At 48.2% G+C, this 15,582-nt stretch overlaps 1 protein-coding gene across 1 annotated transcript; it reads left to right on the top strand.

Moving 5' to 3' along the window:
- The first annotated feature begins 2,708 nt into the window (after positions 1 to 2,708).
- Positions 2,709 to 13,755, top strand: DDRGK1 (DDRGK domain containing 1). The gene is made up of 9 exons (XM_080931715.1): positions 2,709 to 2,849; positions 3,842 to 4,048; positions 5,431 to 5,543; positions 5,770 to 5,871; positions 9,123 to 9,245; positions 9,541 to 9,579; positions 12,540 to 12,596; positions 13,060 to 13,108; positions 13,469 to 13,755. The coding sequence occupies exons 1-9, from the start codon at positions 2,759 to 2,761 to the stop codon at positions 13,633 to 13,635; spliced, it is 948 nt and encodes a 315-aa protein (XP_080787841.1). The 5' UTR covers positions 2,709 to 2,758; the 3' UTR covers positions 13,636 to 13,755.
- Positions 13,756 to 15,582: the final 1,827 nt, after the last annotated feature.

Genomic DNA, 15,582 nt, shown 5'->3' with positions numbered 1-15,582 from the left:
GAGTTGCTAAACTCAAGCTGGAGAGATGGCTCAGTGGTTAAGTGCATTGGCTGCTTTTCCAGAGTTGCGTTCCCAGCACCCACATGATGGCTTTCAGTTGTCTGTAACTCTAGTTCCTGGGAATACATTGCCCTCTTCTGGTCTCTGAAGGCACCAGGTATATATAATGGAGTGCACACTCGTGCAGCTAAACATTCATACATATAAAAAACAAATCTTTAAAAGAAGTACGGATGCTAGCCAGAAGTGGTTGACACTTGTAATCCCAGCACTGAGACTAAACTAGGAAGATCACAACGAGTTCAAGGCTAGCCTGGGCTGTAAATTGTGTCCGGGATGTAGCTTGATGGTAGGTTTGAACAGCTTGGCCAAGGTTCTGGGTTTGGATCCCAAGATCATACACACAAACAATGGAATCCTAATCAAGCCTGATTGTTTAGCTTAATGTTATTAACTGCTTATAGCCTTGGGTATTGTTATATAGATGCAACTTAGGGACTGATGGAACTTAAGCAAGTACTGTACCACTGACCCACATACCCAGCCCACTAATGAATCTTTCTTAAACTCTAGAACTGTCCTCACAGAGTAGCCAAAGCTACATTCTCCACAAATCTTTGCTCAATGATCTTTATATTGTGTGTCACACAATTCAGAAGCTTTGGTGTAGACTGTGTCTTTGAAGATGGGTCACAGTTTCCCCTTCACTGCCCCTCAGTGGTGTTATTTTTTTTTACGATTTGTGGTTCATTAGAGTTGAGTGGGAAAGGCTGGGCTGAGTAGCACAGCCCTTCCTGCATGGCACTTGTCTCCCTCCTCCATAAAGTTAAAGGGAATCCTCAGAAGAGAGGTAGAGGAGGTTTTTAAAGCAAAGGCAACTTCTTGGATGTTAAATGCCTCAGCTCCAGTTTCTCCCTAGGGGGAGCTTGTTATGGATTTGGATATAAGCACTGACCGTAGTGTGCAGGCAATTCATTCAATGATCCCCAGATACTACATCCCGAGCAGTTTGGTTCCTAGGACCCAGGTTAGGGGGGTGAAGGGTTAAAGAAAAGACAAACACATACACAACAAAGCTGGAATCAGGTGGGGTTCTCTAACTGATACCTCTACCCAGAACATTATTTGATCTGCAAATGGTAACTTTATATTAGTAATAAACAGATCATCACTTTAAAGCAGTATTTAGAAAATCTAAGTATTTCTTTGGTGGTTATGCATAGAAATATAAAATATGTGCCGAATAGTTGGGTGTTTTTTCTTTTTTTTCAAGACAGGTATAGTCCTGGCTGTCCTGGAACTCTCTCTGTAGACCAGGCTGGACTCAGAGACTCATTTGTAAAGCATGTACCATCACTGCCCAGCTTTATTTTTCAAACTCACAAAAAAAGAAAGAAAGAAACTAGGAAATTATTATAAGCCTTTAATACACACAAACCAACTTTCAATAATTATTAACATCTATTTTTATTATATCCAGCCTACCATTTTTGCTCTTTTTTAAATTTAATTTTAAAATGTTGGGTAGAGCGATGGTTCCGTGGTTAAGAGTGCTTACTGCTCTTTCGGAGGACCCGGGTTGGTTCCTCTCCTGACCTCCTCTAGTACATATAAAATAATATTTGTTTAAAACGTAGGAGCCAAGCAGGTCTGTGGTGCCACATGCCTTTAATTATAACCAAAGCAGAGGCAGGCAGATCCCTCTAAGTTGTGGCCAGCCTTGTCTACATTTGGAGTTCTAGGCCAAGCAGGGCTATATAATGAGACCTCAAAGAAACAAAACAACCCACACACAAAAGATGGAGGAGTATCTGGACATCAGGGTACATACCTGTACTCCCAGATAACATAAGCACTTGGGAGGCAGAAGCAAAAGTCACTGTTGGCTATATACCAAGTTTGAGGCCAGCATAGGCTACCAGAGACCCTGTCTCAGAACAAAACCAAGCAACAACTAAAGTAGAAACCTGGGCTGAGATAAAATTCCAGCAAAGTCTTAGCCTGCAAGCAAACATGGGTCTAAATCTCCAAATATACGGAAAGAACATAGGTGCTAGAGATAAAGCTTACTGAAATAGCACTTGCCTAACACCTAGAAGGTTTATCAATATTGAGAAACAAATTACAAAATATTCAAAAGTTACAGAAAGTAATGCGGTAGATACCTAAGTTGTGGTATTAGAAAGATGTTTGCACACATTGCACACATTTTCAGTGCTCCAGATCAGACTAAGGGCCTTTGCCATGAGTGTTCTACTACTAATCTACACCTTAACCCCTGCTTACCCACCCCACTATTCTTTTTGCTATTTTTCTCTTAAACACTTATTTTACATGTGTAAGTGTTTTGTGGGTTTGCACATCTGTGTATAACATGCGTGCCCGGTGCATGAGGAAGTCTGAAGAGGGTTTTGGGTCTCCTAGAATTGAAGTCACAGCAGATTGTAAGCCAAGATGTGGGTGCAGCAAACTGAACCCTGACCCACTGGAAGAGCAGCCAGCGTTCTTAACTGCAGACTGGCCTCCATGTTGCCATGTATCTAGAGACGACCTTAAAATGCTGGTCTCCAGAGTCTCCACTTGCAGAGCACTGGGGTGACAGACACAAGCAGCAGCAGGGACTCTGGAGTTAGCAGAGGCCTAGGTTAAGCCCAGGGCGGGGGCGGAGCTCAGCGAGCGCCTGGGCAGGGCGGAGGGAGTGGGCGGGGCCTGGCGATCCGGGTCCCGCAGGCGCGCTGGCTGCTCAGCTAGTGTCGTCATGGTGGGGCCTTGGGTGTATCTGGTGGCGGCGGTTTTGCTCATCGGCCTGATCTTCTTCCTGACTCGCAGCCGGGGTCGAGCGGCAGCAGGTAGGAGGTGCCGCCGTCCCAGGGCCGGAGGAATCCGGTTTTCAGAGTTCCTGGGCTTTGGTAGGCCGTCGCGTCGCGACTCGTGCGCATGCACTGACGTGCCTCCCTGTGCTTACGAGGAGGAGCTGGTGCGCTAGCCGGTGACAGCTCTGCGCATGCGCCTAGGAACACATTCTGAATTAGTGCTGAGCCCAATGGGACACAACTTAGGAACCAAGCCTACCTTTCTACTCTGCACCAATAGGAGAGGCTGCCGGTTTTCTAATATCCTGCCCAGTGTGTTCTGCTTAACTGGAGTAAGAGGGCTAGGCAGCCTCAGGAAACTGAAGTCATCTCCCTCCCGCCAAAGGGAGCACCCATGTCGCTTTGCCTCACCGCCACCTGAATTAGAAGGCCAGGTCATTGGCCTGGCACAGACAACCAGATAGTCCCCTTTACTAACACGTGATGTATGCATAGGAGTTTCTGTATATCTCTCTGATGCCTGACCCCATGAGCTACTTCAGAGCACTTCTGTGTCCCAGGGGCAGACGAGACAAGCTGAGGTAAAGCTGATCGTCAACAAGTCTTCCAGGGAGGGAGGATTCAGCCCCAACTGTGACATGTAGTCTCTAGTTGAAGTGCCCTATAAAATCATAGCATGATGTTAAGCGAGAAGTAAATGTACCCTTGCAGTGGGCATTGAGTGTAAACCTCAGGGTGAGAGTATTTGAGAGTATTCTCACAGGTCGCCTGAAAGTGGGTTGAGTTCAAGAAGATGAAGGTATTAAAGGAGGTAGGAAAAGAGAAAGGAGCATCAGACCAAGGTGTGAGTAAAAAAAAAAAAAAAAAAAAAAAAAAGCCTTGGCAAACCTGAGTTGTGATATTGTGCTGTGGGCAGCAATAGTTCGAAGGAGGTTGAGCAGGGGAGGATGAAACTCCTAAGATGCTGTTTCCTCCACTATCCGGAGAATGGGCTGCTTGACAGTGTTGTGGTTCCTCCCTCCCCAAAGCTGATGGAGAACCACTGCACAATGAGGAAGAGAGGGCGGGAGCACGCCAGGTAGCCCGGTCTTCGCCTCAAGAGTCTGAAGAGCAGAGAACGGGAAGCAGGCCCCGGCGTCGGCGGGACTTGGGCAGCCGCCTCCAGGCCCAGCGTCGAGCCCAGCGTGTGGCCTGGGAAGAAGTGGATGAGAATGAGGGTGAAACTGTTATTCCAGGTGAGAGGTCCAGCCTGGGAGAGGGCGCAGCCTGGAGGAAGGTCCAGCCTGGGGGACAGCCAAGCATGGGGGAGTGGGCCCATCCTGGGGGAGGGCCCAGCCTGGAGGAGAGGGCCCATTCTGGGTGAGGGGGTTTAACCTGGGGGAGGGCCCAGCCTGGGGGACAGCCCAGCATGGGAGAGAGGGCCCATCCTGGGGGAGGGCCCAGCCTGGAGGAGGGGGCTTAACCTGGGGGAGGGCCCATCCTGGGGGAGGGCCCATCCTGGGGGAGGGGGCGTAGCCTGGGGGAGGGCCCAGCCTGGGAGAGGGGGCTGGATTAAAGGGGTTAAGAAGTCCCTCAGGTTAGATATGTGCAAGGAGCATAAAGCCAGTGTAGGAAAGGACATTTAGGGCGGGCCTGGAGTCTTGGGCCTGGCCTTTGGTCCTCAAAATCAGCATTTCTTAGCTCAATCCATTTTTTATTGGGCACCTTTTTCTTTATCTTGGTTTAGTGGAATCAGCTGTAACCAAAGGATAAATGCTTAGAAACAGAGACGTTTCAGCTGACATTTACCTGCACACACCAGACACTGGTAGTCTTACATAGCGCTTATGATTGTGGGAAAGACTGTGTCTTCTTCAGCACTTGAAATCTGGCTTCAGCATGAAGAAGAGAATTTTGGGGAAATTGAGCTTTTGCCTTGAGCCCTTAGGATTGTTAGCCCCTTGGACTTAAAAAGAGACCTTTAGAAGATGTGCGTGCATGCTCATAATTCCTATACTCAGAAGACTGAGGCAAGAGCATGGGAAGCTTCAGGCCGGCCTGGCTTATATAGATGTGTCTAAAGCAGCACCCAGCAACAAGAGGCTCTCTGTTCGCCATCCGTCCTGCCTCGGATTTGGGTCATGTACTCTGAGGCTCATCAGTTATTGTCAGCTGGCCCTGGAATAGTCCTGAGGTTAGGATCTTTTTTTTTTCTGTCTGGCTCTGTTAAGATAAAAGGAAGAATCCAAGACACTAATCAGTTCCTGACTAGAACATACAGAGATGTTGGATTTATGGCAGGGATATTTTTCCTGGAGGTTTGGCACAGAGACGGAAGTTAGGGACTTCTTCAGGTACAAACTCCCGTGAGCCTCAAACATTCAGGTGTTGACATCTTACAGCTGTGCACTGTCTTAAAGTCTTATTTGTCCCCTTGGCCTTCCAACACCCCTAAGTACATAATGTGTATGTTTTCACACTAGTATGTGTATGCACATTTATGGTAGATGCTTCTGGAAAGCAGAGGTAGGTGGAAACCACCCCTTACCCACTCACCTACCCCTTGAAGAAGGTAACAAGGGCTGGGGTGAGTCTTTTCTGTCTAGGACTTAAATTGTCATTGTCTGACCATATCCAGCCCAGGAGGAAGAAGGCATTGAGAAGCCAGCAGAAGTTCACCCAACAGGGAAAATTGGAGCCAAGAAACTACGGAAGCTAGAGGAAAAACAGGCTCGAAAGGCTCAGCGTGAGGCAAGCGAGAGGCTGGGGAAAGCTCCAGGGAACGGGAAAGCACCCAGTCTCTAGTTCTGATGACAAACTGCCCTTTTATGCTGAGCTGGTATCTGCTGTCTCCCTGGCTTTGTGTCCTACAGTCTTAGCCCATGTCCTTGCCCAGACCACGGCTTTCTCTGGCCTCTATGGGGTTGGGCAGACTAGCCAAAGGAAGGGGAAATGTGCCATGGAAACCTCTCTCCAGGCAGAGGAGGCTGAGCGTGAAGAGCGGAAACGCCTGGAGTCCCAGCGCGAGGCCGAATGGAAGAAGGAGGAGGAGCGGCTTCGCCTGAAGGAAGAACAGAAGGTAGGACTGACCCGGGCCCTGCTGTCTGGCCCGTTCCTACCTAGCTTTGCTCCCAGATGCCCTCAGGCGATGAGATAGGCCATGGTACTGGGTGTGGCGGTGACTCCTACATATAATCCCAGCACTTGAGAAGCTGAGGCAGGAGGACAGCCTGTCTAACTTGCAAACTCCTGTCTGCAAACCATCACCTGTAGAAGCATCATGGCTTTAAACTGAGGATTTCTTTCTTTCTTTTCCCCCAATTTTATGTGCATGGGGATTAAAAAAATAAAAAAGCCAGGTATGGTGGTACGTGCTTTTAATCCCAGCATTTTGGGAGTCAGGACAGCCCGGGCTATGTAGAGAGATCCTGTCTCCTAAAAACAAAACCTTTTATGTGTGTGAGCATTTTGCCTGTATGTACATCTGTGCACTTGCCTGGTACCTATAGAAGGTGTCATCCGAACTAGAATTACAAAGAGCTGTGAGCCACCATGTGGGTTCTGGATTGGAACCCAAGTCCTCTGGGAGAGCGGCCAATGCTCTTAAGTGCTGAGCTCTTTCCAACCCAAAGCTGGAGATTCTTGTGTACCTAGACATTTGAGGACGATTGAATGTGGTCAGAGTATCAGGAACTGAGAAAGCAAAGAGGAGCAAAGTAGGTAGAGAGGTACGGGAGTTCTAGATCCTGGGGACCTGAGATTGATTGTCAGCAGTCTTAGGAGATAGTGAATCCACCGGGGCCTGGCACAGGACTGGGGCTGGAGAACTAGAGCTACCACTGGAAGATGGTTAATGAATTCTTACTTGCCAGATTATTCTAGAACCAGGTTTCCAAGAAAGGGAAAGGGCAAACATGTAGGGTACATGTCTTAGTCAGGGTTTCTATTCCTGCACAAACATCATGACCAAGAATCAAGTTGGGGAGGAAAGGGTTTATTCAGCTTACACTTCCACATTGCTGTTCATCACCAAAGGAAGTCAGGACTGGAACTCAAGCAGGTCAGGAAGCAGGAGCTGATGCAGAGGCCATGGAGGGATGTTCCTTGCTGGCTTGCTTCCCCATGGCTTGCTCAGCCTGCTTTCTTCTAGAACCCAGGTCTACCAGCCCAGGGATGGCACCACCCACAATGGGCTGGGCCCTCCCCCCTTGATCACTAGTTGAGAAAATGCCTTACAGCTGGATCTCATGGAGGAATTTCCTCAGCTGAGGCTCCTTTCTCTGTGATAACTCCAGCTTGTGTCACGTTGCACAAAACCAGCCAGCACAGTACATAAAACACAAGGGCCTCTGGTTGGCCTTGCTCCAGAACTCTGTCTGTCTGGAGGAAGCCTGGCTATGGACACTGTAGAAATGGCAGTGGGAGGCATGAACAGAGAAAGTTCTTCACCTTGGAGTAGCCATCATGCCTAATATACCCTCAGTGTTCCGGCTTTCTCTTTGTTTTAGGTTTTTCAGATATTAGTACATTTCTCATAAGAATAATAGCACATCCTTACATTAAGTGGCACACTTTGTTCAGATTCCTTCCTTCTTTCTGGTTTTTTGAGGCAGCAGGTTGGCCTTCAACTTGCTGTAGCCAGTGATGTCCTTTCCTCCTGATTCTACTTCCCAGGTCTGAGAGTAGAGGCGTGCACCACTATGCTGGTTTAGGAAGGAATTAAACCCAAAGCTTCGTGGACAAAAATTCTACCAACTTAGCTACATGCATCCCCACCAGCCCTAGTATTTTTTTTTTTTTTTTTTTTTTTTTTTTTTTTTTTTTCTGTATATGGGTGCTTTACCTGCAAATTTTCTCAGAGGCCAGAAAAGGGTGTCAGATATACTTCAACTATAGTTATTGTGAGCCCCCATGTGGGTGCTGGGAATTGAACCCAGGTCCTCTGGAAGAGTAGTCAGTGCTTCTAACCATCTCTCCAGCTGAGGTATTTTTCTTTTGCATACTTGCATACTGTGTGCCAGTGACTTGTCATGTCTTCTCAGGCCTCTGTGGGGTTTGTCAGGGTTTCCTTATTTATCATCTTACTAGCTTTGAAGGATATTGGAAAACTAGTTTGAAGACTGTAACTTGATTTGGATTGGCTAGTTTTTATTTATTTATATTTTATTTGTCTTTTAGAATAAAAAAATAGGGGCCATCATGTGGGTACTAACACTCAAACTGGGTTCTCTGCAAGAACAGCCAGTGCTATTAATACTGAGTTATCTCTCTGGCCCTGATATTTATTTAGTTGTTGCTTTTGGGTTTTTTTTTTTTTTTTTTTTTTTTTTTTTTTTTTTTTTTTGTATAGCCTTGGCTGTCCTAGAACTCACTCTCAAACTCAAGAAATCTTCTTGACTCTGCCTTCCGAGTGCAAGGACTAAAGGAACACCACACCTAATTGTTTTTTTTTTTTTTTTTTTTTTGGAGACAAGGTCTTACTGTATAAAAATAGGCCTAAGTTTCTGCACAGGCTGGCCTTGAACTTGTACTTTGTGTTCCCCACATATGGAGTCCTGGGATGACTTTATCTGGAGCTATGCTGGGGTTTGCTTTTTGTTGTTGTTTTCTTTACCCCTAGGACTGAGTATTGAACACAGAGCCTGTGACTCCCAGGAAAGTACTCCACTATTGAACTGTTAGTGTGTGTGTTTACTATTTTCCCCATCTCTTCAGACTTGTGTGGAAATGAGTCACTGTTCTGCCACGGTTAGGATATGGAAAGGTGGGTCAGTGGGTAAGGGTTCCCTGCTCTGTCGGAGGACCAGAGCTTGGATCCCAGCACCCTTACCACGTGGCACACAAACACTGGCAACCCTAGCTCGAGATCCACTTTGGCCTCCATGGGGAGAGGGAGGTGAGCAGAGAGACTAGTTGAGCAAAAGGCGAGACAATCTCTGTGTGACCTGCCCTTTTTGATCTGGGCTGCTACCAGAAGGTGGATCTTCCCGGATCAAACAGGGCAGTCAGAACAGTTCTTCAGTGAGACTCTACTCAGGTGACTCAGAAGCCAGACGGCAGTGGGCTGGCTGTGAGCATGGCTGGTAGGAACCAGTGGGCTGACTATGTGCCAGCTGGTATGGAGTAGAATCGGCTGCAAGGGGACAGGGGAAGGGTCTGGCCAGCGTGGCCTGGGTGAGGAGAGCCTCTGCCTGCTTGCTGTTCAGCTTGAGACCAAAGTCTTGAAGAAGCACTGCGTGGATTGTATGAGCATGTGTCCTGCAGACAGGAGAACAGACGTGAGTGGGCAGCTGCCTCAAATACCTGCCTCTTCTTTCTCTGTGTGCACAGGAAGAGGAAGAGAGAAAGGCTCGGGAGGAGCAGGCCCGACGGGAGCACGAGGAATACCTGAAACTGAAGGAGGCCTTTGTGGTAGAAGAAGAAGGTGTTAGCGAGACCATGACTGAGGAGCAGGTGGGCCCATACTCCAGAGAAACCTATGCCATGAGGCTAGCGTACGCTAGGTCCGAGGCCACCCACACCACCTTAGACACTTGGGGCTGTGTACTGAGAAGCTTGCTGAGTGCCAGTAAGTATGTGGTCTTGGTCTCGGCAGAGAAACTTGTCCTGTCATCCCATTGTCTGGGAGGTTCTACCTCTCATGAAAGCGGATGACTGGGTGGGACATAAGACAGGCTGCAGGCAGGCAGCATGCAGGTGAGCAGGTCTCCATCTGTGGTTGATGCTCACTGCCTTCTCTGTCCTTTAGTCTCACAGCTTCCTGACAGAATTCATCAATTACATTAAGGTAAGAGGCTGAGAGAATTCTGGTATCTTTTCCTGCCGTGTGAGTATATGTATGTGTGTCTATGTATATTTTGTATATGTTCTCAGGACCAGGCAGGGGTGTCTCATTCGGTCTTGCCTCAGCGTGGACATGGGGTCCAGAAGGGTTGGCTACTGGTTTTTGGCCAGGAAAGTCCCTTTGCTTCAGACCTAGAAGGTGGAGGACAGAGGTCTGTGTGGGAGGCTCAAGCCTCCAGTGGCTTCCTAATACTTGACTGACAGTCCCTCTGCTCTTCAGACCCCACGCTCAATGAGTCATCATGTTTTGAAGTCATTTCACATGTGTTTTCTGTCAGTTCTATCACGCCGAGGTCCCACCAAATTGGAACAAATGTCCCGTGCCCTGTGGTCCTGACTGAGAGCTTGAGAACCCTGGAGAAGCAGATGATGTATCCAGTGAGCCCCTGAGCAGTCAGCAGTGTCCCTGCACCCATAGCCACTCCACAGGCTGCCCTGGTGCTGCTCTGGGTTGCATAAGCACATCCTGATCCTCTTTGCTGCTAAGCAACTTGTCTCCCACAAAGGATGCGAGAAGGGGAGAGGTTTTCAAGTGCAGCTCAGAGGTGCAGAGGCAGCTGAGGGAAGGAGTGCAGAGGGAGCGGGGGCGATCCTGGGGGTGGTATCAGGGGCTGCCAAGAAGCTGGGGCTTGCATAATCCTCCCCCACCTCTCCTAAAAGAGAGCAGGGCTTAGATACCTCCCAGCAGCAGTGAGGGGCTGGGCTCATGTTTGGGGCCATAGCATCTCCCAGAGGGTCCTTTCCTCTTAGGTGTGAGCATTCCCCTTTGATGAAGCTCACGCTCTACCCTGGCACACTGCCCTGAGCAGACTTTTCCACACTGTCCCATTGTTGAGAACCTGCTGTCCCTACCTACACAGTGGGAAGCAGCACCAGTCTGAAATACTTCCTTTATGAGGCCTCCCTGGTGGGTTCAGGGGTCTGCTTCAGTGTTGCTGTCATTTCTGCGGGGGCCAGAAGAAAGTTGCCAGGTAGTTCTGGCTCTTGCGTTTGGTGGCTCCCTGGAGGTTCTATTCTTGGTGTTCTCCAAACTCTTGGAGCTACCATCTTGGAGCAAGGAAGAAGACTTCAGAAACTCACTTCACCCCACCTTCCTCACCCCAAGGGATCTGACCCTTTAGACAGAATCTCAGAACTGGAAGACGGTTTGTGCACACAACTCACTTGATGTGAACAGTAAGGAGGTGTGTTCCACTTTCTACCGTGGTTAGGTCTGTCTGTTGTGCAAATGCACTTGGACTGTAGCAGTGCCTTAGGCCCCATCCTCAGGAACCAGGCAGCACAGGAGGCACCTCTGGTCCTGCTCTGAGAGGGACTACTGCGAGCTTAGTGCCTGCTTTGTCCCATAGGTAAAGGCTGCTGGCCAGATCATTTTGCGCTTGCCCACTATTGGCCCAACTGCCTCTTGATTGTATCCTTCCCAACCCTCCCACCCCGACCTGCACCCCACCCCGGCCCGCACCCCTGCTTGCACATACGGTTTGGCATTCCAACAAGTCACATGCCATATGTAGCTGAGGAGGTGTCACCATGTCATTACTCCCCCAGCTCATTTGCTGTGGAAGATTTACAGAAATGCAAAGGACCGCCTTCTCTCAAATCATATGCTATATGTGGCAAAGGTGGGGGCAGATGCCTGTGTGGACCCAGCTGTGAGTCCTTGACTGAGCTCAGGTTTCAACTGAGGGTGCGAGAGCGGCACGTGAAACATGGCCCAGAGTTACTTTGCGTGTGTTTGTATGTGTGTGTGTGCTCCTGTCGTGTACAGAGATGCACACATATCTGGGGGCCTTAAGGTCTCACTTGTTCCTCAGGTACTGTCCACCCTTTTTTTCCTTGCAAGGAGAGTGATGTTCTTTGTTTCACTGGCCAGGAACTCTCCATGCAGGCTACCCTAGCCGGCCAGTGAGCCCCAAAAAATTACTTGTCTGCTTTTCAAGTACTGAGGTCCTAAGTGCATGATGCTACCATGCCCAGCTCTTCACTTGCTTGCTTGTTTTTGAGACAGGGTCTCTCTATAGAACAGGCTAGTCTTGAGCTCTCAGTGATCCATCTGCCTCTGCCTACCCAGTTCATACACTGCCACTTCCCGGCGGCCATACCCAGCTTCTTTATGTGAGTTCTGGGGATTGGACTCACGTCCTCAGAAGCACACAAGCACTTGACTGACAGCCATCTTGCCAGCCCTGGTGATAATTATTTGGTCATTCCAGGTGAAGAGGAGTTTGCCTCAGACAGTGTGAAGAGGGAAAAGAAGTGTACACTTATCAGGACCGTGGAGATCTAGATCGAAGGGTGGGAAGCAAACACAAGAGAGACCTTGTGAAAGACCTAGACCTGTTTTCATCTGGTCTGTGTCTGTCTCACCAGATAGGCTTTTAGCTCAGGGGTCTTGTTTACCATTCCTGCAAACTTCCCCCACCCCCTTTAAATGTGTGTGAATGTACAGTCTTGAACTCCTGAACTTCCCGCCACTACCTGCCAAATACTGAGGTTACAGATATGCACCACAACACCTGGCTTAGGTAACCATTTCCTATTTTTAAAAGCTTAAAAAACAAAAGGCCAACTTTTGGGTTAGCAAGATGGCTCAGCAGGTATAGGTATATATTGCTTGCTCAAACCTTAAGCTCCAAGTTCAATCCCTGGGATTCACATGGTGATTGAGTTGTTCTCTGACCTCTCTACATGTGTGTTGTTGCATGTACACAAACACACACAAATTAATTAATTAGAAAATGTTAGTTTAAAGAAATGGTGTGTGTGTGTGTGCATGAATGCAGAAGACAACTTTTTGTGTTGCTTCTTAGGTGCCATCCACCTGTTTTTAAAAGATAGGGCATGCTGGCACAGAGCTGGCCAAATGGTCTCAACCTCTCTCCCTCCTCTTCCTTTTATCTGTAGCAGTCCAAGGTTGTGCTTTTGGAAGACCTGGCTTTCCAGATGGGCCTAAGGACTCAGGTAAGCCCTAGAATGTGGACTAAAGCTACAGGGTCTGTGTGGCCAGTAGGGAGTAGGGGACTAGCCTGAAGATGATAAGTCGTGATGCCCTTTCAGACTGTCCCCAACCAAGAGTGTACAGAGTAGGGGTTTCTTTGCACTTCAGGAATCCTGCATTTCTACAGAGATGAAAAGAACAGGAAAGAAAAAGGAAAGCCAAGAGCCATACTTTAGCCTGCCCTGTGACCAGCGCAGCCCAGCCTTCTTGTACAAAGGGTGTTTTGCAATGAGACATCTCACTATTGCTTTTCTGGCTGGAAGAGAGCTTCCATCAGGGGTTTGGCAGATCTGACGATCAGAGCCCCTCCAGTCAAGATTCCCACCTAGGAGGAGCACAGTCACAGCGAGAACGGCATGCTAGGGAGAAGACGGGTGATGGGTCTGGAAACCACAAAGCAACCTGAGAGACTTGTTTTCTTCACAGGATGCCATAAACCGCATCCAGGACCTGCTGACGGAGGGGACTCTAACAGGTGAGAAAATGAGAGCCAAGCCTACAGTAGGCCCTGGCCTAAGGGCTGAGTGAGCACAGAGGCCTGCAAACTGATTCCACGGGCAGCCTGACCTCTCCGTTTGGGAGGGATATGCAGTGGGGGACACTGAGGAATTGGACTTGGTCACAGGGAAGACATAGAAGCCTCCACCTAGCTTTGGAGTGAGGAATGGGAAGAAAGGATTTGTATGACTCACCCACATGGGCTTTGATGTTTCCAGGAAGGCTGATAGGAGAACTGAAAGGCTCTACATCAGTTATAAAGGAGTAGACGGGAATTTTCAGGTGAGGTAGGAAAAGCCTGGGAGGACTCAGTCCTACTATGTGCATGTCCCCACAGGTGTGATTGACGACCGGGGCAAGTTCATCTACATAACCCCAGAGGAACTCGCTGCCGTGGCCAATTTCATCCGACAGCGGGGCCGGGTGTCCATCACTGAGCTTGCCCAGGCCAGCAACTCCCTCATCTCCTGGGGCCAGGACCTCCCTGTCCAGGCTTCAGTCTGACTCCAGTCCTTCAGAGTGTATCATGTGACCAACATGCATCTTCAGCCTTCCCTGCCATTTCGGGGCAGGGATGGGATATGACCAGAAAGTTGTGGATTAAAGGCCTGTGAATACTTTGAGCTTCTCGTGTGTAGAAGGCCTGACCTGGGGTCTCAGATAAGCAGATAAAAATCTACACTTCAGGGTTTATCTTAGAGGTGCCAGAAGTCCCATTCATGTTTTCACAAGATTTTACTTATTTATTATATATAAATAGATTGTAGCTGTCTTCAGACACACCAGAAGGGGGCATCAGATCTCATTACAGATGGCTGTGAGCCACTATGTGGTTGCTGGGATTTGAACTCAGGACCTCTGGAAGAGCAGTCAATGCTCTTAACCACGGAGCCATCTCTGCAACCCACAAGAAACCTTTTAACACATGTATTGCATTTGTGCTCTGCAAGCACAGCTCCCTAGATGAATCCCTTCTCTTGGACAGAGAAAAGTGCATATTGGGGAGTCTCTCGGACCATATCTCCTCCAGTTGGTGAAGGAAATTTCACCATCATATTTACAGACCCAGGAGTGCTGGGTAGAGCAAAGAACCCAGAAGAGTTGATGAGAAATGTCAAGGATAGAGGCCAGGAGTCAGAGGTCCCTCTGAATGTCTTTCTCTGGAAGAAGACTGGCCGGCTACTGATGAGCCAGGGAGAGGAAGACAGCCCAATTGGGCTGAATGTAACAGTTCTGACAGCACATCACATGAACTCAGCCCTGAATCCCAGACAAGGAAAAGTTCTAGCTGGTGTGGGTGATTCTGCCCACTGCAGGATATGAGGAACATATGCTCAGAAGTGGGTGTGGGACGGAAGATGTGTGACTCTTGTTGGGTTATTTGCTTTGGTTCCTGTGGGCTATGCATGCGGTGGGCATCCTACTGTACTGAGAATGAATAGGAGAGGCATAGTTGATGGTAGAGTCAGTCAGTGGTTACTTAGTTATACATTAGATCCACCTGTGGGGTTCTCAGTACGTTCCTGCTAGACTCCACACAAAGCCAGTTAAGGCAGAATCTTGATACCATCAGAGTACATCAGGAGGAGATTGCACTGTTCGAACAAGCCTGTCAACCCCGGCCCAATCCCTGACACCACATATAAGCTAGGAATGTGACCGTGCATCTGTAATCCTATGACTCCTGCAGTGAGATGGTAGCACAGGGTGCTCTGGTTTCAGCCTCCCAAGTGCTGGGATTATAGGTATATAGTGCCATGCTCCTGCCCCCAGCCTTTAATGATTGGTGATGTTCCAAAGGCTTGATGGGAAAGAAAAGACCTATAACCCCTCTCTCTCTCTCTCTCTCTCTCTCTCTTTCTCTCTCTCTCTCTCTCTCTCTCTCTGTGTGTGTGTGTGTGTGTGTGTGTTTGTACCACATACATGTAATTTCCATAGAAACCATTGAATCCCCTGGAACTAGAGTTCCAAATAGTTATGAGCTGCCATGTGGATTCTAGGAATCAAACCCAGGCTGTCAGGAAGAGCATCCAGTACTTTTACTCACTGAGCCATCTCTCCAGCCCCATTAAAGGCATATAATCTTTTGTGCATTATGTGTTCATTATCTAGTACTTAATCTGTTAATGTAATAGAACATATTAAATGAACGGTTCATTAAATAGTAGGTCACTAACAGTTCACTAAACATGTACAGATTGGTTTCACAACTAGTCAGCTAAAACTTAAAGGGCTGATGACACACACTTTTATTTTCACACTTGGGAGGCAGAGGCAAGTAGATCTCTGAGTTTGAGGCCAACCTGGTCTACATACTGAGTTCCAGAACAGCCAGGCTAAGCAAGTTACTAATTATTAAACCTTAAGTGTTAAAGATTCCTAAATATTTAATTAAAAATTCTCAGGGCTGTGGATATGGCTAATATAGAGATTCATGTTTGATTTCTAGCA

Source organism: Micromys minutus, assembly GCF_963924665.1.
Source record: "Micromys minutus genome assembly, chromosome: 17".
NCBI lineage: Eukaryota > Metazoa > Chordata > Mammalia > Rodentia > Muridae > Micromys > Micromys minutus.
This window is presented reverse-complemented; position numbering and strand designations above follow the sequence as displayed.

Bases quoted from the DNA above. Each gene is read 5' to 3' on its own strand.
- DDRGK1 (XM_080931715.1), top strand. From the start codon at position 2,759: ATGGTGGGGCCTTGGGTGTATCTGGTGGCGGCGGTTTTGCTCATCGGC. The intron at 4,049-5,430 runs GTGAGAGGTCCA...GACCATATCCAG, and splicing joins GGGTGAAACTGTTATTCCAG to CCCAGGAGGAAGAAGGCATT. The intron at 5,872-9,122 runs GTAGGACTGACC...CTGTGTGCACAG, and splicing joins GCCTGAAGGAAGAACAGAAG to GAAGAGGAAGAGAGAAAGGC.